At 37.3% G+C, this 26,931-nt stretch overlaps 1 protein-coding gene and 1 pseudogene across 3 annotated transcripts; both read left to right on the top strand.

Moving 5' to 3' along the window:
- On the top strand, positions 1 to 26,913 carry CPB2 (carboxypeptidase B2). 3 transcript variants are annotated; one of them, XM_072976275.1, is made up of 11 exons: positions 15 to 148; positions 4,673 to 4,748; positions 6,305 to 6,429; positions 7,913 to 8,021; positions 11,369 to 11,470; positions 13,749 to 13,853; positions 15,863 to 15,973; positions 17,930 to 18,023; positions 21,003 to 21,205; positions 22,833 to 22,920; positions 26,565 to 26,913. In XM_072976275.1, exons 5-11 carry the CDS (start codon positions 11,411 to 11,413, stop codon positions 26,747 to 26,749), a joined length of 846 nt encoding a protein of 281 aa, XP_072832376.1. In that variant the 5' UTR covers positions 15 to 148; positions 4,673 to 4,748; positions 6,305 to 6,429; positions 7,913 to 8,021; positions 11,369 to 11,410; the 3' UTR covers positions 26,750 to 26,913. The 3 variants fall into 3 exon arrangements, with proteins under 3 accessions (XP_072832375.1, XP_072832376.1, XP_072832377.1); XM_072976274.1 differs by lacking the exon at positions 4,673 to 4,748 and having other exon boundaries at positions 1 to 148; XM_072976276.1 differs by lacking the exons at positions 15 to 148; positions 4,673 to 4,748; positions 6,305 to 6,429 and adding an exon at positions 8,578 to 8,632 and having other exon boundaries at positions 7,931 to 8,021.
- LOC116283387 (U2 spliceosomal RNA) lies at positions 17,304 to 17,483 on the top strand (annotated as a pseudogene).
- Positions 26,914 to 26,931: the final 18 nt, after the last annotated feature.

Here is a 26,931-nt window from a genome sequence, read left to right on the forward strand (position 1 = left end):
AACATCATCTCTGACCGTCAGCCTTCAGGATCTACTCCCACCTCCTCTCCTGGCCTCCAAACCAACAGCTAAGGTTAAGTCATGGCCAAATCTGGCTGTGGAAGTGCTGAGGATGGTAATAAAGAAGAGAGGCTCTGTCCATAAAGAGGTATACTTGCCCGTGATACAGGATTTGACAGTCTAGTGAGATCCTTGGGGGGTGGTGTTAACTGCTGCTAGGATGGTTCTTGGAAACTTGGAGAAAAATAATAGCCTTAACTAACTCAACTAGAAGTGTCAGAACTATTGCAGCAGATGATGAAAAGAGGGAACAAAAAATTCCCTGTGCGGGATATGCTGCAATGAAAATACTGTGAAAGGCTGGAAAACCCACCAGTAACCATGCTCCACTGATAAACTCAGAGGACTTTCGAAAAAAAAAACGAATGTGCTTGTGCGAGAGTCATCACTATTGTGGGAAGCTGGGAAGTGGCTTTTTCAGAGAGTAACTTTTTTAATAGTTTTTTTTTTCCCGATTAAATAAAATGAGTTCTTTTTTGGTTAAAAAAAGTAAATAATATGGAAAAACATAAAATCGGGGAGAAAAACACTGAAATGTCATCATCCTGAGAAAAATATCATTAACATTTTGGTAATCAGTCTTTCATGCATTTTTCTAGACATTTATACACACCCGTGTGTAAGTTTACATTAGCTGAATGTTCTATCTTTCATCAGAAGTACAGAAACCTTTCTTTTGAAAACAATCTTATTTGTTCCCTGCCCTCACCTACCCAGTCCTTCAACTGTCATTCCTCACCATTCAGATCCATATTAACAATGGGCTGTTTATTTATTCCTAATTTTTCTCCTGCTTTTAACACATAGTTTTCCTTTTTCTTTCTAACTTATTTTTTTTACAAAAATGGAATATTGTTTCATGCAGTTGCTTCTTGTTTCTCTCCCTTAATACATCATATAAATATCCCCCAAATGAACTATTAAAAGTCTAATTCAGTCTTTATGATGACTACAAAATGTTCTAGAATGTGGAGACACCACCAACACTCAAGGATTCTGTTACCAGTAAGTACTCGTGTGGTTTCGTCATTGTTACTAAGAATCATCCTGCAATACATATCCTTGAATATCTATCCTTTTCACTATTACTTTTTTTTTTTTTGGCAGTGGGGAGTTAGTTAGGTTTACTTATTTATTATTAAAGCAGATACTGAGGCTTGAACCCAGGATCTCATGTACGCTAAGCATGTGCTCTACCACTGAGCGGTACCCTCCCCCTTGAATCCTTAATCACCAGTTGAATGGCTTATGCTTAAACTGTACTAGGGATTGACTCAAAATTTCTGAATCCACCATTTCTGTGAGCAACTCTTTCCCTCTTTTGATAATCAAATCGTCATAGGCTTATTTCTGGGATTTAGAATCCGAAATAAACCATCCTTTACCCTACCGTCAAAGTTATCCTTGTAAATCACAAGTCAAATGACATCACTTTCCTTACTCCTAACTGCCTACAAGATAAAAACCAAATTTCTCAGCATGCATTGGAAAACTTCTCTAGGGGAGAACTAACGTAAGTTTCCAAACTTATTTCTGTTTGGCTACCATTCTTCTCTTGCCCTAAACACCTAAATCGTACACTTGGCAAAAGTAAACTTCTTGCTGTTTTCCTGACCTTGCCTCTTTGTCTCCTGCTGTTCTGCCTTTACACTGCTTATTTACCCAGCTATCTCTTCCATGAAGCCTTTGCTAATAATAGTAAGTAGAAGAAATCATAACCTTTTGAGCTTCTAGAGCTCTTGGTACATGTTTTTGTTTTATTTGCTCAATAAAATTTTATTTGAAACATCTGTAGATTTACAGATAAGTTGCAAAGATGTTACAGAGTTTCTGTATACCTGCACCCAGTTTCTCTTCTTGTTAACATCTTATATTACCATGGTGTATTTGTCAACACTGAGAAACCAACACTAAACTCCAGGCTTTATTTAGATTTCACCGGTTTTTCCACTATTCTGTTCCAAGATCCAATCCAGGAGACGATCTTTCATCATGCTGTTGATGTTCAGTTTCCTGAGTGCCATTGTTTTGTTTTATAGATGCTGTCCAGTGTTTTAGTTGTTTCAGGCAGGAGGGTAAACTTGGTCCCCTGTTTCTCCATCTTGAATGGAAGCAAAATCTAAGGTTACTTTTAAATAAAGGAAGAGCAAAACATTTTCTTTCTGATTGAAAAAATATTTATCCTCACATTTCAGGGGCAATATTTCTCCAAAAATAAAAGAAAAATCTTTCTAAGTGAAAAAAATGGGCTCCCCTCTGGCAATTGTCACCAACATAGCCTAATTTAAACTTAAATAAAATAGCCTTGTGTGGTTATCAGAGAGATACTGGAAACCTGAGAATGATATTGCTGTTCACGGATTCCACGTATTTCGCCTGGAATCACTCACCTTACTGCTTCCATTCTCTCTCTATCCGAACCTCCCTTACCTGCAAAAAATAGAGGGAGAGCTGCGAATATGAGAAAATTTACTAAGAAAATCTTTCTGATGAAGTGGTATGTGAACTTAAAGTAGATACATGTTGATTCACACTATCCTATTGCCTTGGTTTTGCAAGAATTGCTCAGGATGTTTTAACCTAGCAAGCATTGCAAGGCAGAAAGAAATATGACAAAGCCAAGGTGAGAAAACAAATTAAACCAAGCGTCAACTTAAAAAAAACAAACAAATCTCTATTAATGTCATTCACCACATAAAGAGATTAAACCAGAAAACCCTGAGGCTCATTTCCCAAAAACATGATAAAATGCGCACCTATTTGTGATTAAAAACTCATAGCAGACAGCAGATGGAAATTTCTTTAACTTCATAAAAGAAATCTACCAAAACCCCATTAGAAAGTTTTCCTTAACAATTATGGATCATGCATTTTATTACCACTTATCCAATACTGTACTAAAGGTCCTAACCAATACAGTAAGTGAGGAAAGAAAAAAAGGAAACCTTTGTAATTATTTAAACAAAAAAAGCAAAACTTAATATGTGCAGTTGTCATTTACCAAAAAAATTTACATAAAAATGATCAAAATTATCAAGGTAACTGGATAGAAAAGCAATATAAAAATCACTTTCATTTCTATACGTCAGCAATTAAGACCTAAGAGATGAAATATTAAAAAGTTATCATTTAGAAAAGAAAAACAGACTTACTAGAATAGAAATAATAAGAATTGTGCAACACAAGTGCATCACATAAGAGAAAATATAAATGGCCAATAATCAAATGGAAATAATTCTGCTTTCTTAGTAAGTCAGAAACTTTAAATTAAAATCACAAGAATATTCCGTTTACCAGTCATTAGATTAGGGAAGTTAAAAAGTAGACGGCATTAATTGTTAGCAAGGAGGAGCTATAGGAATTCTTTTTCACCTACCACTGGTGAAACTATACTTTGATACAAAAAGTTTGAGGAATAATTTGACACCATCCTGGTGAAATGAAAGTTGCATGTACTGTATGAATTAGCAACTCTGCTTGTAGACAAATTCTTGCACATGTGAACTAAGGCTAGATACTTCCGCACAGATGATGATCGTGAAAATACATTGTTGAGTAAAAAAAAGACACACAATACATACAGTATGGATACCATTTTCATAAGGTCAAATCAAGCAAATCTAAACATAATGTTTAAGAATCCATACCTGTGTGTAAGAAAAGCAAAGGAATGAGCAAAAGTGAAAATTTAGGGTGGTGGATACCTTGGGGGACATGGCAGGACAGCAGGGTTGGAGGGAGACCCCAAGGAACTCAAGGACAGAATGAAGTTGGGCTTTTTAAAGTGGGGTAATAAGTTCACAGGCATTCGTTGGATTATGTAATAAAGTAGTGTTAGCATAAATATTCTCTCATGCGTCAAATATTTAATTTTTAAAATTAAAACACACACACACACACATACACACGGGAAGAGAAGAAACCCTCTGTAAACTGACTCCGATTTAAGAGAGCTGTTGATTTTGCAGTTGCTAAGGAGCAGAGAGAATAATGGAGTATATGTTCTCTTTTTTTTCTTCCGAGGTAACACTGATTTATAACATCACGCAAGTTTCATGAGTACATTATATTTCTACTTCTGTATACCCTACCACGTGCTTACCACCAAAAATTTATTTTTCATCTGTCACCATACGGTTGACCTCCTTTACCCATTTCGCCCTCCCCTCCCCTCCCCTCTGGTAACTACTACTTTGTTCTTTGTATCTAGATGTTTGTTTTGGTTTGGTTTGGTGTGTTCATTGTTTTGTTTGTTTGTTAATGGAGGTACTAGAAATTGACCGCAGGACCTTGTGCATGCTAATACACTCTACCACTGAGCTATACACACCCACCCTCCCTGTTTGATTCTTCTGTTCCACATATGAGTGAAATCATACGGTCTTCTCTTTCTCCATCTGATTTATTTCACTTAGCATAACACCCTCTAGGTCCATCCATGTTGTCACAAATGACAAGATAATCTTTGTAACACTTTGTGGTGAGCTTCTTTTTCCTTTCAACAGTTAAATTTTGCTTCCCTTTTACAATTACCTAGAGGCCCCTCCCAGTATAATTTATCTCATTTTCACTTTTTATGTAACATCAATATCCTGTTTTGTTTTTTCCCCAGTGGCCAGGTTTTATCGGCACTTCCTAGAACCTCTAGGCAAGTTCAGATTCTGCAGAATCTTACTGCAACATATGAGGTAATTTCTCCCTCATTTATCTTCATCTTGTTTTTATTTTATACAAGTCTGGTATGTCACGTTCTCTCCCATGTACCCTCTCACTTATGCATAGCTGGAATAAATCGCTGCTCTTGGAGCCTTCTCCTCCTTTCTATAATCACAAGATTTTGCTGGTTCCCAAAATCAAACTCTTCATTTGTGCTACTGGCTTTTCAGTCAATTGCATAATAGTATCTTGGGATTGAAAGTGTGAATTTACAAAGATGCTACAATAACAGAAGTCCAATAGAACTTTGCTTAAAAATCAATAATTCTTAACCAAGGAGTAAGCATCAAAACCACAAAAGAAAATGTATGCAAATTTTCATAGTTGGGACCCAATTCCCCAGAATGTATAAAACTGCTTAGAGTAACAAAATATCATGATAGAAAATTGACAGCTCCATGTTTGTTGGGTTAGGGTTCTCTGAGAAGCAAAACTCAAAACCAGACTTGAGGTGTGAGAGCCTGGTTGAGGGGGATGCTTGTGAAGGATGAAGAGGAGGGAGCCTGAGGTGACAGGGAGCATCCTCGTGCCATCAGGCAGCTCTGACACCTGGGCAGAAAGGAGGGCTGTGCATGGACAACCTCTAGACAGCAGGGCAGTTCCAATGACAGTTTGACTAGACCATGATATGACCTTAAGCCAAAGTCACCTGTAAGAGGAAACCCTTACGTAGCAGGAATGCACCGCAGTGCTCAGTCACTGCCTGTCTGCAGCCCTGGAGGAGCACAGCTTCAGCCGGTGGTGGATCAAGACGGGCAGCAGCTGGGAAGGTCAGTCAACAAACCTCTCCCCATGGAAGAGCTGACCTGTGCGCTCTCACAGCCACCACACCATGGACAGAGGAACTACTACCAGAAAGTCAGAATCTGGCTCTTCCTCTGCCACTTCTTGGTGTGTGATTTTAGACAATGTAACTTCGAGCCTTTATTTCCTCATCTGCACCATAAAAATAATCACACATGCCTCATCTATGCGAAAGTGTTGTTACAATGATCAAAGGCAAGGAGTGTGAATGTGCTTTGGAAAAGTGCCGTGAACTGGAAAAAAAAATGTAAATATTATGGGCAGGCATCACCCAAAGGCCATTAATTAGTTGAAAGAAAAGGAACACCAACATAATCACTGTATCAAGGGTATGGAGTTTTTATTAAAGAAAAACAACATTGAATCCACGTTCTTTCTAGATAAACTTTCATTTCTCTTTAAACATTCGACGTACACACCTGGTTTGACAGTTGGGCCTTAAATATATTCATTCACACATTCATCCGTTAGTTCATTGTCTCACCAAATATGTGGAGTACCTCGATGTTCCAGGCTCTTTAGCAACTGGGGTTACAAAGGAGACTAAAACGAATAGCGTTTACACCAAATAAACGTTTACATTACCACATGTGTGAAGAGAGATCAGTGATCTGGAAATGTCTTTTTTATTTCCCGTATAGACACCCTTTTATGGCTTTAGCTACAGATGAGAATGCTGTGAACAACTCTTTTGTTTTATCCATTTTCCCCCTTGCAACCACAGATTGTTCTCTGGCAGCCAGTAACAGCTGAATTTATTGCGAAGAAAAAAGAAGTCCATTTTTTTGTGAATGCGTCTGATGTAAGCAATGTGAAAGCCCATTTAAATGAGAGCAGAATTCCATTCAGGTAGGCATCACTCCCTATTCACTGAGTAGCTATTGTAAGTGACTATGATGCAAGTTGCTAGCGGATGGTATAATTGCTTCCTGGAAAAATAAACACATTAAACATGGCAACGTGGAAATCTGAAGTGCACTGACGATGAAGCCCAGGTGGCTAGTTCTGTGACCTTGGACAGGTGGTTTAACTTCTCATGACCTCAGTCCCTTATCTGAAAAGGACTGTGGAGCCCCTTACAATTCCTCCCAGACCCTTCCTTCTTAGAGTTCCTTTGCTCTGTCTGCCTGGACTTGGGGAGCAAAACTGTCATTCCCTTTTGTAGGCTTTGTGGTATCTCTTGAAAAAGCAGCGCCTACAAGGGATTTTGCTTCCTTCACAAGGTCAGTAAATGTTCTGGAATGTCTGGCCGTAAATTAAAAATTGTATCAGGGCGATTTCTGTTCAGCATCCACACCTTCTCCCTTTTGGGGTCTCCTGTCCAGCGTCTCCTTTCTGTATCCATTGCCCAAGGGCCAGTGTCCTCCTGCCGCCCTAGAATTTCCTGGAGGCCATGCTCTCTTCTGTGTATCAGTGGGCGACCTTTGGATAATACACTATGTTTATTATTAATAACATGTTGCTGGTGTTTACTGCTTTCCAGGAACAGTGCTGAGCCTTTCCATACATTGTGTCATTTAATCTTTATTTAACCCTGTGAGGTAGATACTAACCTCATGATGCAGATGAAACCATTTTTCAAACTTACAAAGGAATTTCTCAAGTTCAACAGGCCAGACAAGGCAGAGCTGGGAGTCAAACTCAGAACTTTCTGATGTGAAAGCCTTGACTTTTATCAGACTTTTACTATTGGCCTAAATAAAAGTAAAGAAAGCTTTATCAAATGACCACCAACTTTCAAATCGTTCATCCCAGGTGACAGAATGGCTCAACTCTGCCTTAATTAAAATGTTTGCCTGGTTAACTCTGTGGCACTTTTCAAGAGAAATTAAATAAGATCACTTTCCCATTCTTTCCCTTTTCCCATGCTCTTGTTTTTCTAGAGATTTGACCATGCAGAACATATGATAGAGGCCAATGGTTGTCACAAGGGAAAACAAAAATAAAAAGCTTTCTGCTTCTCCTCCGTCCTCAGCTGAAAACAGAAAAATACAGTGTTACTCTGGATTAAAGAAAGTTGTTCATTAACCTACATGTTCACATTAAAGACACTAACGAGTCACAGTTGAGAAATTTTGATAATGGTGGGGAAAGAATGAGATTTTGGAGGCCCTGAAAAACATATCACTAGGACCCACCCTCTCCAGCCCACGGGTTTGTGAGTTTCGGCTTCTCATGACACTAGCTGGTGGTGTTTTCACCCTGATGAACTTCGCCTTGTTAGATTTCTTAGTGATTTACCCCCATGCTCACCTGTCGTGCCTGCGATCGGCCATGTGGGAAAATCAGAGCCTTGTTTGGAAACTAGCTCACCCTCTGTTTCATCACCCAGTGTCTTGTTGGAAAATGTGGAAGATCTTATCCAGCAGCAGACGACCAAGGACACGATCAATCCCCGGGCCTCCTCCTCCTACTACGAACACTATCACTCACTAAATGAGGTAAGCTGTTGCGTTTCTCTCCGAAATTACCATTTTCATTTAACGAGCGTTACCATTTCAGCCATGAGAAATTATTAAAGAATCCTAATGGGTGGAAGAGGGTGAAAAAAAAAATCACAAAATCACAATTGGCTTGATTACCAGGGGGTAATTCATCTTTTTGCAGACATCCTGCCAGGGAAGACTGCATCATTTTTGGTAAATTGCCCCTGAGCAGGATATTTGTCCATAGCTAAGAGTATCTCTAACTGCTAGGTGTAACATGCTAAGGAACAGCAGGAAATTAAAAGTGGTGTCTTTTTATCGAAACTGCCACAAATAAATTAATAGTCCAATTAATAATGTCTCCTCAGACCATTATCCTGATTGTACCCTTATTGAATAGTCACCACATTATCTCACTGAATAAAAGGGATTTATTCACTTATATGTAGTATAAAGTTCACTTATAAAAGGAACCTATTTAAAATGGTAACAATAATAATAATGCCTTAAAAAATAATAATGCCTTGTTTTAATTTTTAAGAAATTTATTTTTTTCTATTGACACTTCTAGGTTCCAGTTTGTCTAGAAGGAACGTAAGCAAGATATTGCTGTTTAGTTGAATGAAGTAAGCTTTCACATCATACTGCAGGAGCCGTTTCCCCATATTTGTTAGTTGAGAGGGTAAACCCCCAGAGCACTTTCTTTTCAATATAATGCACTCCAAGTGGTACAAATCCCCTGATACCGTTTATTTTTTTCATAGGAGTATGCTGCTATATTCCTTAATATAAGCATTTTTATCGTCTTTGGCTAGGTGCCCAGAAACTATTAAGGTCCCCATCCATATTTAAGACGTCTGAGACTTAAGTAATAAGAATCAATTTTCTTTTAATCTTCAAAAGCATCTGTTCCTTTCCAGTTAGTTAAATCAGAATTCAGTCTGCTTCTAGAATCAATGTGCCTCGCTGGCTGGCAGGGATCTTAAAATTACGGCCCCCTCCTTTCTCTCTCCTGTCTTGCCTTAGTCTGTTCCGCCTGGACCACCTCCCTCATCAGTCAAGCAATCCTGCATATGCAAACTTGAGGCCCGGGGTTGAGTGGGTAGGCACAACTTGCAAAATGGAAAAGGAAACTATGTCGCTGCTGTGTTGGGTTTGGTGGGGAGAGCAGAGTGCCTTAAACAGAAGTATTTTAAAATATTTTGCTGGTATAGTTTATTTTGTTTGAAAGGTTATTTTTTTTTCTCAGGAAAGAGCTGGAAAGACATGGGAGGAAAAAAAGTATTAGCTTGCCATAACAAAGTGCCACATACTGAGTGGCTTAAACAACAGAAGTTTATTCACTCACAGTTCTGGGGGCTGGAAGTCCAAGTTCAAGGTGTGAGCAGGGTTGGTTTCTTCTGAGGTGTCCCTCCTTGACTTGCAGATGGCTGCCTCCACGCTCTGTCCTCACCTTGCCTTTTCTGTGTGTGCACATCCTTGGCCTTTCTCTGTCCTAATCTCCACTTTTTTTTTAACATTTTTTATTGATTTATAATCATTTTACAATGTTATGTCAAATTCCAGCACAATTTTTCAGTCATACATGGACATATACACGTCACATTTTTTTCTCTGTGAGCTACCATAACATTTTGTGTATATTTCCCTGTGCTATACAGTATAATCTTGTTTATCTATTCTATAATTTTGAAATCCCAGTCTATCTCCACTTCTTATAAAGACACCAGTTGGGTTGGATTAGTGCCCACACTAACAGCCTCATTTTAATAATTCCCTCTTTAAAGGCTCTATCTCCAAATACAGTCACATTCTAAGGTATTGGGGATTAGGGCTTCAGCATATGAATGGGGGAAGGACACAATTCAGCTCATAACAATGACATTCCAGAAAGTAGTTTGCACCTCTCCTCCCCCCCATCCCCCGTCCTTTCTAAGAGGTTTGTGGGAACCATGACAGTCTTGCTCTCAGGAAATTCTGCCAAGCCCTTTCTTCCCCTCCACCGCTGATCTCTCCTTCATCCCTCCCCCCAAGTTCACCTGGGGGTCAAGCAGGGTTTCTTTTGTCATTGATTCTCAAATTTTAAGTAAACCACTGTAGGGAGAAAAACAAACAGCCAAAAAACACCTCTTAAAACAAATGGCAAAAGAAGAGAGTTATTCAAAGGATGTGACCTTCATTACCCCAGATTAGATTGTGAATAAAGTTCATATAAAGAGTTGCCTTTATATAGCACATCCTTTGCTGCTGGAGGACGTCTACTGAACCATCAATGCTGTAACATAAAATAGTTTGATGTAGTAGTTCTCTCACATATATTCATGCCTTAGAAGAATGATGGTAAACAGGGGACCAATGAGGAAAGATTTCCAGTGCCTCAGACACTGACCTCAGGGGTGCTTGGGACACAAAGGCCTCCCAGGAGCATCTCAGTTCCCAGCACAGGACAACTTCTCGCACGTACCACTTACCCTAGTTATGGCACTTTGAGAGGATCCAAAGGTAAATGATGCTGTAATTCCCCTCAGCTAGGATTGCTATTTGAAACTACCTCTAAAAAAGTTCCCAGAAATAAGGCCAAGGATTGGTTATTCCCATTGCTGAAGGTGTTAGAGCTGAAATATGGCCCTTGAGAAGCTGGTCTACATCAAAACATGACCAGGTTCCATCATTCAACAGTGGCTTTGAAGTAGACACCAGCCTAAAGTCAGGCTTAGAATTTTTTATTTGTTTTTTTCCTTCCACTGGAATCTTGATAGGATCAGAAACCACTAGACTTCTACCTGGAAGAGAGGTCCAGAATCAAACTACTTCCCAGGGTAGAAGAGAATTCTTTTTTCTCCAGGTTGTCTTCCATTTTGTCTCTGATCATTTCACAGATTTCACTATGAGTGTGAAATAATGACACCTCCATTCACCTTGTGCAAAGGCAGTGCCCAGGGCTTCCTTAGGTTACTCTTGAAAAGTGAATATTTAAAAAAAAAACCAAAAACCTCATATAAAAATGAACTCTTGGGTGAATGGTAAAGAGGATTTCATACACAGAGCAGGGATTCATTGTGACGAGCCTTTGGAAATAACTTAAGAAGCCATGCTTTAAAGACTAACTGTTCCTACTTTGTAAGTTTCTTAGTACTTTTCCACTTTCTCTAAACCTTGATACTTTAAAAAAAACTTTAATTTCATCGATTTTCCTAAGCAATGGAAGAAATACCCTGTCCCCAGTGTTTTAGCTCCTCATTCTTTCCACACACAAAGGTTTTAGAGGGATCTCCTTTCCTCAAAGAAAGTGTCTGCTTCCTTTGATCAGAGAGATGCTCTGAATTTGCCCCGTGACTGACTGCGGGTTTCTGTTTTGATAGATCTATTCTTGGATAGAAGATATAAGTGAGCGGTATCCTGATATGATTGAAAAAATCCACATTGGATCTTCATATGAGAAGTACCCACTTTATGTTTTAAAGGTATGTTGTAAGAAGAGCTGTTGATCTTTCAACTTTGGGGAATGTGTTATTTCTCCAGCAATCCTTGTTATTACTTCGATTTTTTTTGCTTCTGTTTTTTTTTTACTTTAACTTCTGGAGACAAGTGTTCCTCAACTTTAATATCCAGCTATTTAGGGATTGGCTATTACCTTTAATTTTTTTTCCCCTTTACCAATGCAGTGTTGGTGTAAGAGTAATTACCTCCATTTTAGAATCAACTCTGTGTCTGTTTATGTGACATAGATAAGCCATTTAACCTTCCTGGGCTTCAGTGCCTCCCTTCATAAAATGAGGGCAGTGGTCTGGTATACTTTTTAAATTCTTATTTTATTTACATCACCACCACCACCTCTGATTGGCTTACTTAGCAAAAAAAAAAAAAAAAAAAAAAAAAAAAGAAAGAAAGAAAAAAATGAAAGAAAAGAGAGAGAGAGAGGAATCTGTTATTGGACGAATATGAACATTGATAGAATTTTTGGAACTGAAGGAAGAGTTTAACAATGAAACCCAGAAAGGATAGGAACTAGGGCAATGCTGAGATCCTTGGCAGTAGGACTGATATGATAGCTTCTTCAACCACCATCTGTTTGGTTATTTATTTTCGGTTGAATCAATTGGCTTTAATAAAGTCAGTGAATTTGGCTACAGAAAGAATATTGGGAGCCATGAAACTAAACTAATTCTTGTATGTTAATTTCTAATTCTGCAGTTCTGTTTTTTTACCACTCTTTTCCCCCCAAAATTTTCAAATAAAATAAAAATAAGCCCTGGAAAAGTTTAATCATTGGAAAAATACATTTTATTTAGTACATATAATACATTTACACATATTTTTCCAACATTATCTTAATTGTGATAGGTAAGCCTCTTTGATCATCCAAAGATAAAATTTTGAGTCAGGGTTTCTGGGTTTTAATCTGTTCAATCTGACAAGAATTTGCAGGGTAAACTCAAGGCAGACATAGGAAACACTGGGTCCTCTTGGCAGCTGAGATGGTTAATCAGACTGGATCCATGTAATCGTGGCTTACCCACCTATGACAGTTGCCTTCAGCCGTGCTGTGTGTACTCTTTGGAACTTGTGTTTCTGCGACCTAGGTGTACATGTGGGAAAACCATGCTTCCTGCATGCATTAGTCCCGATCTTACTCAATCAAGGATATGCACATCATGTGAGTCTCTGGGGTTCCTCCATCCTTCCAGTCTCAGGACAGGTACCAAGAGAGTTTGCGGAACATAGCTAGACAGAAGGCCGAGTAAGGCAGCTAGTCTGGGCAACTCAGGATTTTCTTTTAAATTGAGTAGATTAAATCAGCCAGGTAATTCTCCTCTTTGTCCAACTAGACCCTTTGTGGCCAATGCCATGTGATGTTCTCACTTGCCTTCTCGTTGGAATATCACTAGCTCCAGGTTTGTTACAAAGAAACCTTCCTGAGTGGTGTAGGTGGCAATTTCAGAATCTAATTCTCTTCTTCTTGTTTTGGAGTTCCAGCCCCACATAGTTGTTTGATTTTGCAACGCTCTTCTCCATTCTCCATGCTCTAAAATTGTGCTCTAATTTTGAAAACACTACGATTCATTTTGTTCAGAGAACTCTTCTAAAGACGTCAAAGGCTATCACTGAGGAAAGGCTGGGAGTTCTTACTCCAGAAAGTTGGCAGCTTACACTGCACCCCCCCCCACTGTAAATCAGAACGAGGCCTCTGTCCCCAGATCTGTTGGTGTGAGTTTGTGTGAGGTTAGATGTGTGCTTATTTCTGTGTCAAATAGGGAAATAATCTACACAATAAAAGTGTGCACCCTGGGGAAATGATGAAGGAATCCAAGTTTATCTAGCATCACTGGCTTTCCTCTCCCAAGCCTTTCTCTGTTGCCTACCTCCCCCAGAAAGCCGCCTATCCAGCACATAGCCACTTAATTCTAACTGGAGTGTGACAACATGGACTGAAGCACTAGTTCTCTGGTCTTTACCTCTACACTTCCTCATGCAGCTCTGGTATCACCAGGTAATTGTAGGGGAATAAAACAAGTTTAAATCAAGAGTCCTGGCTTCAGACCGCAGTCCCGACTCTCACCAGCTCTGTGACCTTAGCTAGTATCCTTTAATCACACCAGCTTTTCATTTCCCTTGAGAATTCTCAAAGACACGCAGAGAATAATTCACATCTAATAGATCTGCTAAAAGGATTAAATAGAAGCACTATTTATAGCACGTTATTATCGTGAAGCTTCTTCTTTTTTGGTTTTCTGTGGGCAGGTTTCTAGAAAAGAACAAAGGACCAAAAATGCCATGTGGATTGACTGTGGAATCCATGCCAGAGAATGGATCTCTCCTGCTTTCTGCTTATGGTTCATAGGCTACGTAAGTATTCACATTCTCTTAAGCCAGAGTTTCTCTGTATGTGATCCAGGACCACCTGTGTCAGAATCAAGTGGCCTGTTTAGTAAATGGGTGCTCCCAGCTCACATCCTGGAATTCTCGACCTAAAATCTCTGGAGGTGAGTCTTGGGAATCTACAATTTTCACAGGCTTCCCAGTGACTTTTATGCATAGTAAGTTTGAGAACCATGACTTTAAGCATTTAGATCACCCTGAAGATTGTCTGCCTTATCCTTTCCAAATTTCTGGCTGAAGCTAAACACTGGAACGTAATTAAGAAACATATGCACTTGTATTATGTTTACAAAGTGAAGGGAGGAACTGAAGCAATTATCTAAGGTGCGTTCCAATTAATTTCTTTTTCTTTTTGTTTGAATTATCCAGATATCCTTTGCCATATTCAGCCCTTGGAGACTGAACATAAAGTACAACACGACAAAACAGATTATACTTTTCCATGTATAATAGGGAATTTTGTCCCTGAAGAAGGCCTTGGCATATAAACATTCATATATAAGACAAAGAGTATGTCATTAAAGTAAATATTATAATGACTATAAACCTTTATAATAAATGAAAACAGTAAAAAAATTATGCTTCAAATCCTGTGAAATGGGCATATATGTTCTCTACACTGATTTATACAAAGAGCCATTGCCACTGGAAAAATAACTTGACATATATGTCCTTCTGATAATGGTTATTGTTGTCTCTGTATCAACACAAATGTCTTTGTATGTAGAAAAATGCATTTCTACCTACCTTTGTTTGCCTTACCATCTCCTCTCCCCCATCAATGGAGCTATAGTATCCGCGAGCCTACTGAAAAGTTCCTACCACCAGACCCTAAGCACAGCCTAGTCATTTGATGATCTGGAACCTTCCCCAAACTGGGTAGTTTTATTCATTTTAGACAATGAAGGGAGCAGCAGTAAGTGGAGAGAAAAGCATGCAAAGCAAGAGGGAAGGAACATTCATTTTTCATTCTAGTTCTGAACCTGAAAAGGACTGGAAAGAAAGTCCAATTCATATTGACTCTAATTCATATCAGTCAAGTTGTCCCTAATTGCTGTCCCTCCTACCCTGACACGTCTTCCCTCCTATTGCATGTTATCCCCCTCCCACAGCCACTTGCTCAATCTTTGTAAGATGAAAATTTTGATTTCATAAATATTTATGAATTGCCTATGAGCTTCCAGACTGTGGAGATACAATGGGAAACAAAATGTAGCTCAAAAACCTTATAGTCAAGTATTTTGCCCCAACAATGTGAAGCTGATTTTTGTAGCCCAAGTCAGCATAAACAATAAAATTTTTTAAATTTTTAATGGGGGGTGGTGGTAATTAGGTTTATTTATTTATTTATTTGTTAGAGGAAGTACTGGGGATTGAACCCAGGACCTTGTGCGTGCTAGGCATGCACTTTACCACCTGTCCCATGTCCAAGGCATTTACCACCACTTGGCAGCATATTATCTTAAGTTCAGACTTTTCAAGGAATTAATATTTTTTTCCTGAAAGTTAAATCTGAAAATCTAGACATGTCAAATATTTTTTTAAAGAAAAGAAATAGACTAAATTTAGTGGAAGTTAACTACATGGATGTTAACGAGATTATAACTTCACAATATATACAAATATTGAATCATTACATTATATACCTGAAACTAACACAGTTGACCCTTGAACAATGCAAGGGTTAGGGGAGCCCACCCTCCATACACTTGAAAATCCACACATAGCTTTATAGTCAGCCCTCCATATCCACGGTTCTGCTTGCGTGGATTCGATGAACTACAGTTCGTATCGTACTGTAGTATATACTATTGAAAAACATCTCCATACAAGTGGACCCACACAGTTCAAACCCCTGTTACTCAAGGGTCAACTATATAAAATTATATGTCAATTATATCTCAACTTATAAAAAGAAACAAAGTTTATAAGGGTTTAAAAGATACATTATTAAACATACTTGGTTTAATCTGTAGGTAACTCAATTCTATGAGAAAGAGAAGGTGTATGCCAACCTTCTGAGGCACATGGATTTCTATGTTATGCCGGTGGTTAATGTGGACGGTTATGACTACACATGGAAAAAGGTAGGTGAAGGCAAAGAAAACAAAACATGCCCCTTTTGGGGATAAAGTATACACAGGCTGAATTACTTATAGAATCCTGGATCCTGGCATAATGTTTTTATTACAAAAATTTTTAAAAATTCATTATAGAAATGTTCAATCATGCATGAGTGGGAATAATTATATGGTAAATAATTATATGGTAATTGTATGGTAAATTATATGGTAAACTCTACCTACCATACAGCCAGTCAACTCATGGCCGATCTTTTTATTGTCTATATCCCCGCCCCACTTCTACCTTACCTATATTATTTTGGAGCAAATCTCAGACACCTTATCATTTCATCAATAAATATTTCAGGATGCATCTCTGAAAGAGGTCTTAAAAAATAATCACAGTACAATTATACTTTAAAATGAACAATAATTACTTAATATAGAATTTCCAATTAGTATTTAAATTTCCAATTGTATCCTAACTTTTTTAAAAAGTTTATTTCTTTGGTTCAGAATCCAAATAAGACTAATATGTCATGATTGGTTGATACCTTTTGTTTCTATTGTAATCCATAAACTCTCTCTCCATCTCTTTTTCTCTATTTCCTTGTAATTTTTTTCTTTGAAGAAAAGAGTTGCTCATTGTCTGGGTTTCCTTCTTGCATTGCCATGTTGCAGTTTTAACATGTTCCTTTGTCCTCTGTGTTTTCTAAAACTTGATATTTGGATTCTAGAAGCTTAATCAGATTCAGATTTGACTTTTTTGGCAAGACTACTTCACTGTGATAGTGTGTTCTCCCAAAAGAAGGTGCATAATATCTGGTTGTATCTCTCTTTGTGATGTTAGCTACAATTGATGCACAGTGCCTACATCCATTCATTCTTACTAGGAATTATTTGAATGGCACTTTGATTTGTAAAATCATAAGTTGCAAGAATTAGAACAGCATTCTAACTGAACTTGCATTGTAACAAAATTGCATTCTAACCAATATGCAAATTTAAGACTTAGCACCCTTTAACTTAGTCATGAACAAACATAGTACGAGTATCATGGTCAGTCTCATCTATCATACTGGGAACCATTACTGTTGCTAATCCATCATCATGATTCATGTAAAATTACTCAAGCAATATGAAGTGCAGTCATTTTTAAAATTTAATGAGAAGCACATAAAAACATAGTTGAACATATAAGGTCCAGAAAAACTTGCTTGAGTAGCACATACAAACACTAAGGGGAATGGGAATAATTGCAGTGATGAGAAACATAAGGGATTATTTTATGTAGATGGGAATTTAAGCAGAAGAGATGGGAATGGTGAAGGAGATTGATGAAAAAGTCATCTCAATCGCTTCTCGGCATTTTGGCTAAGATCAAATGTAGTATCTGTTCTTACCATTTTAATATCTGATATGTCCTCTATCCAAGGACAATATATTAAATGGACTTTTGGAGCAGGGAGTTGAAAAATACAATGGCAATCACATTATAATATATAAATGTATCAAATCAACATGTTGAACACCTTAAGTTTACACAATGTTATATGTCAAGTACATGTCAATTAAAATAAGGAACTCATGATATAGTTTTAATTTGAGTTGAAACACAAAGTTATTTTACTTTTCTTAGAAGGAACTCAAAATGACAATGCCTAAAATTAATTTAAAGGAAACAAAACCAAACAAGAAGGCTAACAATCAGCCTAGCAAAACCAAATGAAAAAAATTTTGTTGAGTCAAAACTCATCAAATACCACCATTTCATGTGGTTCAAACTAAAATAGTTTGAGTGAACCCGGCTGAGACCTGGACAGAACAGGGGTGGTGCAAAGGTGCTATGAGGACAGTTACAGGGTGAAGCCACGGAGCTGCAGGAAAGAAACACAACACTGTCCACTGAGGCTTTAAAAGTCACATCTTTTGTGAATTGCAGACATGACCGCCCTGGTTACCTGTGTTTTGTTTATTTAGAATCGAATGTGGAGAAAGAACCGTTCTTTCCATGAAAATAATTCTTGCATCGGAACAGACCTGAACAGGAACTTTGCTTCCAAACACTGGTGTGGTAGGTTGTTTGCATTATTTTGAGTAATTTGTCTTCATTTAAAAGGTGATATTCATAAATGCCTGTTAATTCGAGCTAATTAGAGGGGAGGCCTACCTGAATCAGGAAACAATTCATACAATAAATTTTTGGTTAAACATAATGCTATGAAAGTTGACTACAATAAGCAAATCACCCTTACACGCTCTTCCCCGTCATATCCACATCTTTGAAAGAAGGAAGGTGGACCAGTTCTTTAAGCTCCCTTCTAGCTTCAAAATTCTAAAATTCGAATCATAAGGGTCGATTCCCTAGAATCATAAGGAAGCGACTGCTAAATTTCCTACTTTCATAAACAGATAACATTCATTATTAGGATATCAAAGACTAAGGTTGGGTGGGTAGCTCTCCTTTTCAATTGCGCAGGAAAATATTTACTTCTGTAGTGTTTGGAAACATCTTCTTTTGTGTTCACTATTCACTGTCTTCAGCTCCTTCATGAATATCATAAAGAGAAACTTATGTCTAGTACCATGGGAGTTCCTTGTTCTTCGATTTGAGTGAGTTAAGGTTCTCAGTGAATATTGATTTAGGCACTCAGGAATATTGTCTGCTCTCAGGGAGATGGAGGAAGGTGTGAGTTCGTGCCCTGTGTTACTTAACGTTTTTCATGGTGAAAGCAATGTTACCAAATTGGAATAGCCCAGTAGTCAAAACATCTTCTGTCATTGCCATCAAGAAATATTTCAGGCCCCAATCAGGCCTGGTGCTGTATTCTTATATATATATCACCGGAGTCAAAAACAAGCATATAGACAAGAGAGAGTTTCAAATAAAACTAAAAGTAACAATAAGGAACTCTTTTTTTTTTTTTTTGGCCAAGTGCCTGAGTGTCTCTTCAGTACTATGTGGGCAAGATAATGAGAAAGAAGAATTAAATCTTATCTCTTCCTTGACCCTGCAACTAGAATGTGCCTTTATACTTTGTAGAGAATCAAGAAGAATACTTCACTTATTAACAGGAAGTAATGGATCAAGCCTTCTTATTCATTTTATGTTCATTTTACCCATCCTCTGTATTAAAATTGTGTGTGTGTGTGTGTGTGTGTGTGTGTGTGTGTTAAGATGGGAATATGGGAGGGGTATCTTAGTCTGAGAGGGCTGCCATAATAAAATACCACAGATTGGGTGGTTCAAACAAGAGAAACTTATTGCTTACAGTTCTGGAGGCTCTAAGTCCAATATCAAGGTGTCAGCAAGGTGGTTTCTTTCCTGAGGCCTCTCTCCTTGGCTTGCAGACAGCCGCCGTCTTGCTATGTCTTCACATGGCCTTTTCTCTGTCTGCGAGCCTCCCTGGTGTTTCTCTCTTCTTTTGAAGATATTAGACCGGGGTCTCACCTTTATGACTTCATTAAATCCTAATTACCTCCTTAAAGGCTCTGTCTCCAAATATAGCATGTTGTGGGGTAGGGCTTCAACATAGGAATTTTGGGAGGACAGAAAATAAACAGCTTATAAGACTAGAACTTTTTAAAAAAATCACCATTGAGTCTTAACAATTATCAGTGCCTTACACATCATTAGTAAATGGCATTTTTTAAAGTAAAATAAAATAAAAATATATTTGAAATGAAAATTTCCAACATGTTAGAAGTTGATGGTGTCAGATGCCCATCTTGTGCCACAAGTGGTTTTTCATTATGTAAAGCACTCACTGAACTAAAAGAATTTGTCTGGTTTGGTTGCTTTGGGAAGCTGGAGAGCATATGGGCAATTCAGATTCCCTGCTGGGCCACAAAAGTTCTGTTGATATTACATAGAATGAGGATTCCAAACAGTCCTCATAATGGAAGTCTAAAAGTGGTGTCCAATTTAAGGCCTCATCTTTCATTACTGTTATTCATTCCTATAAAAGACTAATTTGCATCATATCAACATTGGACTCATAGGGTAAAAAAAATTACCCAAGCCACATAGCTATTAAATGGCAAAGCCAAGATTGGAATCAGTGATTGAGTGATTCACAATATGCTGCATAACCTCTTATTGTAAAGAATGGTTACCACCAACAGTGCCCAGTTTGCATCTCCTAAAATAACAGCATTTACTTCATAGGTTGGCTGAGGATTAAATGAGATGTTGCCTGTTAACCTTAGCAGAGTTCCTGACATATATACCATGTGCTCTTTGGATGTCAGCCGGCGGTGTTATTGTCATTATCTTATTTGTTTAAGAGAGCAGCTGGACTAAAACTAGACTCTGCATTTCGATTTTAAATTGTCAGTGGAGGGATTCTGGTTGGCAGAACACAAGTGAAGGACCCAGTCTGAAGCTAATAGACTGCTTCCAAGAAGGAAGAGTCTTTTGGGTCAGAGGTGGCTCTCTGAGGGCTCCGCCTCTGTGAATTAAGTGTGGGAAAGAGAAGTGCTGGGGGTCAGGCCACCATCCGAAGTGATGTTTACTATAATTTCTCAAAGGAATGAATAAGTATTGTTCTGGCTCCAAATATCACTATCCCATTTTATTTACTAAACCACTTTAGCAAATTAGAAGTAGCACTGAAGACATACTGCATTTTCTGAGTTCCCAAATGAGACTTTTCTTCGATGGGCTATATTAATTGGTAAGTTTCAAACTATATACATCTGAAAACCCAAACTTACAGTGATTAAAGAAAATGGGGCTTATTTTTCTCACATAACCACAAGTTTGAAGGCAGGGCCGGCATCTCTGAGACTCTCTTAGCCACTTTCTCAAGGCTGCCAGATGGCTGCCCTCAGGCAGTAACTGTTGGATTGTTGGCTGTGAGGGTGTATAAATATTTGAATTCAAAATAAACCTTAACAACATTTAGTGGACATCAGAATATGTTCCTTACAGAGCTTGAGCGAATCCATTTATCTAAAAACGTTACACCATAGATACTGTCAGGGAGATCACAAGTGACAGTGGGTTGTGACGGGTCCCCTCATAATTCCACTCTTACCAATTTCACTACAGAGGAAGGTGCCTCAAGTTTCTCGTGCTCGGAAACCTACTGTGGACTTTACCCAGAGTCGGAACCAGAAGTGAAGGCGGTGGCTGATTTCTTGAGAAGAAACATCAACCACATTAAAGCTTACATCAGCATGCATTCATATTCCCAGAAGATAGTGTTTCCATATTCCTATAATAGAAGCAAAACCAAAGACCACGAGGAACTGGTAAGTGCTGCTTGATTCATTTTCTTATTAGCATTTCAAAAACAATATTTTAAAAAGCCTAGTTCAGTAATCAAAAACTTGGGGGGAAAAGTTCTTCTCTAGAAGACAAAGTGTAGGTTGCTTAATGTCTTGATCTAACTCTATTCAGAATCACCCTGGGTCAGGGTTCACTGAGAAATTATAAAAGCTGTGCCTTACTTTGAGGACATGAACTTCAGTCCAGCAGATGGACTGTCTAGGAAAATGTCAGACAAGCTCCTTGAACGTCAGGAGGGAACCATTCCACTTTGACTTGCTCTGCATATGAAGCAATATGAACCAGGACAAAGACAAGAGTCTCTAGCATTGTAGGTCTGTTTGTGGCTGCTAGCTTTCTACAACAGCCTGCCAAGATCAAGTTCCAGCGCAGCACTTACCAATGTGATGTTAGTCTTGAGAATTGTTCACACTCTGATCTTCCTAACTTGCAGGGATTGGTCCTATTAAAAGCAACTCTAATTTCAGCATTGAGACAGGACCTTCCCCCTTCTTTGAAATGTGGTGAATGATACAGGAAGTTCAAACAAATGGCACAGCATGATATCCACTGATAGTCCTTGGGTCATTGAAGAGAGTGGCAATAAATACCATAATGCTAGTGCCAACTTCAGAAAGGACCTGCATAAGCTAGAAACAAATGTAGTGGAATACAGGGACTGAGTTGTTATTCTGCTGCACACCAGGGACATAATCTTTTTTGTCTGATGAGTCTTTGGGAGTTATTAGACATTTTACACAAAAAGAAAATAGAGTTTGTGAAAAGGATGGAAAGGGAATCATACATGCCTCGGGTATGTATATTGTTTAGAGGAGCTGGGTTTAAAGTTTGGTGATCATTTTGCCCAGGAATGGGATAACCCCAAGCTGTTTGCCTTTGAAATATAGTTACACTTTGTTTTACAGTATAACTCTGTTTTATATATCATGTTTTACAAAATAAATGAATTCCTGAAAAGGGCATGTGAGAATTCTTTTTTGTTCAAATTAAATAAAAATTTCAATATATTGGAAGAGTCTATGTTTAAAGCCACCCAACTGTAATTTTCCATTAAGAGAAAAATATTTTTAAAAGTTAATTTATTCTTTTCAATTTACTTCTTGGATAAATGCAGATTTTTCATGTAGACTTTTCTCCCTGCTTTATTGAGATATAATTGACTTATAACACTGTACAAGTTTAAAGTGTACAATGTGATGATTTGATACACATATAGTATGAAGTGGTCACCACAATAAAGTTAATTAACAGTCCATCACCTCACATAATTACAAGTTTTTCTTTTGTTGTGAGAACATTTAAGCTCTACTCCCTTAGCCATTTTCAAGTGTATTATACAGTGGTGCTAACTATAGTCACCAGGCTGTATTTTAGATCCTCAGAACTTAATCATCTTGTAACTGGAAGTCTGTATCCTTTGACTGGCATCTCCCTTTTCTCCCTAATATCCCCAGCCCCTGGCAACAACCATTCCACTCTCTATTTCTTCATACATACAGTTTGATTCAATTAATGTATGATTTAGAAACTTCTACCTGTCCTATTTTAAAGCTGCACATTAACTGAAATTCTGTCTACTATTGATTTCAGTCTCTAGTGGCCAGTGAAGCAGTCCATGCTATTGCGAGTACTAATAGAAATACCAGATATACACATGGCAGTGGGTCAGAAAGTTTATGTAAGTATTTCTTCTTAAGATCTTGGAGAACTATGAGGTACTAAAGAAATTTGTGTGTTTGGTTTTTCTGTGTGGGTTTAATTTTTCTAAGTGGAATCTTTAAACAAGGTCACATGTAAAACAACTGGAGTATAACAATTAGAAATGGAAGCATAATAGCTATGACAGCATTGAACAAGGCTGTATTAACATATAAATACACTAACAAGAAACCAAAATGATACTTAAGAAATTATGCTCATTGCTCTAGAGGAGGGATTATAGAATTGGTATCACACTAGTTGAGTGAAGCATAAAAGGTTATAAAGGATCAAAAGAATGTTTAAGATGCCCAGGGCTACCATGTATGGTTGTGCAGGTTGAACACTATACAAACCTAGAAACACCATTTACATTAGATGCTTTTTAGTGACAGCTTGTGTCCAAGAGTATAGCTCATAGCACGCTATAGTTTAATGTCTTGTGTTTGTATCACACCAATGAGAACACGTACATGGCAAATTCTTAACAAATATTTTAAATTAATTTCTGCTGGAAGATATTTATCGAGGGACTCTTTTGTATCCACAACGGGATGACAGACAGTTTTTCTTTTTTTGGAACTGGAGGGGGAGACGGGAGAACAGGAATGGAAAGAAGCATGTAACAAGGTGTCAGCAAACTATAACCTGTAGACCAAATCCAGTCCTCTCTTTGCTTTTATATAGCCTGTGAGCTAAGAATTTTTCCATGTCTTCAATGGTTGAAGAATAAGATTCTGTGACATGTGAAAATTATATAAAGTTCAAATTTCAGTGTCCACAAATAAAATTTTACTCAAAAACAGCCACACCCATTCATTTGCATATTGTCTGTGACAGCTTTCATGACGGTAGAGTTGAGTAGTTGTGACATAGACTACATGGCCCTCAAAGCCTAAAATATTTACTATCTGGTCCTTTATAGAAAACATTTGCCAATCTCTGATGTAAACAATTAAGTAGTACAATATAGTATAATCTTACTGATAAGTGAAGAAAATAAAATAGGTTTGTGGGTTTGTGAATGACTGCCAGAGAGAGAGGCTACTTAGCTCAAGTGGCCTGGGAAGGTCTCTCTCGGTAGGCGACCTGTCTGGGAGATCTACCTGGTAAGTGGCTGCCAAACAAGGGTGTGTGGGAAAACCAGGGAGAAGGGATGGCTTGTGAAAATGCTTTGAGACAATATATTCAAAGTCCCAGAGTTTCCTTTAACAGGTATGACCTACAAGGGGATAAAAACACATTCACATTAATAATCACATTCATATTATTTTCAGTAAATTGCCTGAGCACCAGATGCTCTATTAGTAGAAAGTCTAGAATCTTCCTCTTCCTCCTCAATCACCCCAAATTATCTTAAAACAACCTGGGGCCAGATTGGTCCCTAAGGTTTCTTTGTCTCTTGGTGTCACTGGTCTAATACTGCCTTTGCTGACGCAGGTCATTGCTCTGTCACAGAGGAACCCCACAACTTCCTTTCATAATTCAGAGCTTTCTTGACTCCCATCCTCTTCTGTTTTCCCCCAAATCATGAACATAGTGCCTCAGTGCTGAAATGAGTTTATAGATTAACTCCCTGTTTTGATGAAATCATTCCATCTCCACGAATTCATTCATTCAGCACAAATCTCTCTCCCTTTCTTTCTCTCTCTCTCCCTTTCTCTCTCTAAGTATAGAAAAATAGCTGGAAGAATAAATGACAAATATTGTTAATAGTTATCAAAGATTTGCTGAATGAATGAGTAACTTTAATCCACTGTTGATGGATATTTTTCAATACTATAAACAATGCTTCAGTAATCATCTTTGTAATTAATTCAAGTATAGTTATTAGAAAGAGGCAAAAATGATCATTTTGCATGTTATATGATTGTCTACCTGGAAAACAATAGAAAACCAAAAATATTAGTAACAAAGAGTTGAGTAAGGTGGTTGACTATGAACTAAATATATACAAATCTATAACTTTCTTATATATCAAAAATAATCAGAAAAAAATGAAAAAAAAAAGCTCTTACTGGTTCCCTACATATACATGTATACACATGCAGACATGTACATATAGATACATACATATGTATATAGATTCATTGTTGTGTACGTGTGCACACATATAAATCCATGTGATTTCTGTGAAAAATCTAGAAAATTTTACTGGTGTACATAAAAGAAGAAACCTACTTTTTTTTTCTGAATAGGAAAGCAATATTAAAAAATGTGTCTGTCGTTCTAAATTGTTTGTAAATTTAATGCAACCCCAGTGAACACTTAAATGACTTTGAACTTCATTTGAAAGAATATTTTTGATAGAAGAGCTTGTAAAATTCTGAAAAATAAGACTAATAAGAAAGAATTTGCTCCAATCAAGTATCAAAACATTGTAAGTCTGTAGTATAGTTTTTTGTTTAGTTTTAGGTATAGTACTTTTAAAGAAACAAGAAATTATGTATAATTAAGGATGTTCATTGTGAAGGAACTGAGCCTGGAAGAGGCAGATGAATAGAATAATAAGCGTAGAAAGACACTCAGATATATAAGATCTACTATCTTATAAAGAAGGCATTTCAAATAGTTAAGAATGTTAGATTATTCAATTAACAGGGTTGGAAACACTGGAAAGTTACTTATAAAATTTTTAAAAATTGGATTACTAACATGTCTTTCCCTAAAACAAATTCCGGATACATAAATTATTTTAATGTAAAAACCCTTCCATAAACTAAGTTGAAAGCAAAATTACCAAATAAGAAAAAAAAACCCACATGTTACACAGGCTAATAACACTAATGCTGCTTTTATAAACAATATATAAAATGAATCCAGAAGAAAAATGAGCAAAGACAATTGACCAAAAACATAAAGATGGACAATAAATATATCAAACAAAATGTTCAACTCACTGATAATCAAACATAAGGTAAGACAATTTGATATTATTTTTCACCCATAAAATTGCCAGAAATGCATCATTTCCAGAGATGGTGTGGGAAGTGTAAGTGGGCACATTCATGCCCTGCTAATGGAGATGTAAATTGGTTCAATTCTTTTGAAGGCTATTTGGCAACATGTAGCACAATTGTAAAAGTTATATACCCTTAGACTAGCAAATCTTCTCAGAAAGAATATTCTAAAGAAACAAAGAAGCAATTATGTATAAACAAAGGTGTTCATTGCAGAGTTGTTTATATTAATTAGAAGAAATCTAAAGCCCTTCAAATAAAGTTATTAAAATTAATTACATTTAACTTTATAATGCAACGCTGTGAGATCATTAAAAATAAGGTAGATTTGAACTTATTAATACATAAAGCTAGTCATGAAAGATTATATGTAGAAATGTTACCTAATAGCATGCATAGAATGATCTTACTTACATAGGAAAAAATAATGTTAAAGCATGCACTGAAAAAAAAGCTCTAGACTATAAATGATGATTATCACTCATTGGTAGGGTTATATGGGTAATTTATATTTTCTTCCTTAACCTGTTTTCCTTCAGAAACAGGTTATTTAATAATCAGAAAAGCAAAGCTATTTTTCATTTTTAGGGGAAAAAATCCATTTTGTTAGTTAACTTGAAACATCTGAATTTCAAAAACGTAATTTCTTTTTTTCTTCTTGTAGATCTAGCTCCAGGAGGTTCGGATGACTGGATCTATGACTTGGGCATCAAATATTCATTTACAATTGAACTTCGAGATACAGGCAGATACGGATTCTTGCTGCCAGAGCGTTACATCAAACCTACTTGTACAGAAGCTCTCGCTGCTGTCTCTAAGATAGCTTCGCATGTCATCAGGAATGTTTAATGCCCTTGATTTTTTCAGTCTGTTCCCATATTTTAATTGACTGATTCCAGGAATACCAAGTCATTGTACCAGTTTCTTTCTAAGTTTTATCGGTAGTTTTGCTAAAAGGTTTTCCTATTTCTTGGTTTTGTCAAAGAACAAAATAAATGCTACCTTAAAATTAAGGCAGACAAGGGTTCCTT

This window comes from Vicugna pacos, chromosome 14 (assembly GCF_048564905.1).
Source record: "Vicugna pacos chromosome 14, VicPac4, whole genome shotgun sequence".
Taxonomy (NCBI): Eukaryota; Metazoa; Chordata; class Mammalia; order Artiodactyla; family Camelidae; genus Vicugna; species Vicugna pacos.

Coding starts and splice junctions, on each gene's coding strand:
- CPB2 (XM_072976274.1), top strand. CDS start 113: ATGGTAATAAAGAAGAGAGGCTCTGTCCATAAAGAG. Junction 18,024..21,002: donor TGCTTCCAAACACTGGTGTG/GTAGGTTGTTTG, acceptor ATTTCACTACAG/AGGAAGGTGCCTCAAGTTTC. Junction 22,921..26,564: donor CAGTGGGTCAGAAAGTTTAT/GTAAGTATTTCT, acceptor TTCTTCTTGTAG/ATCTAGCTCCAGGAGGTTCG.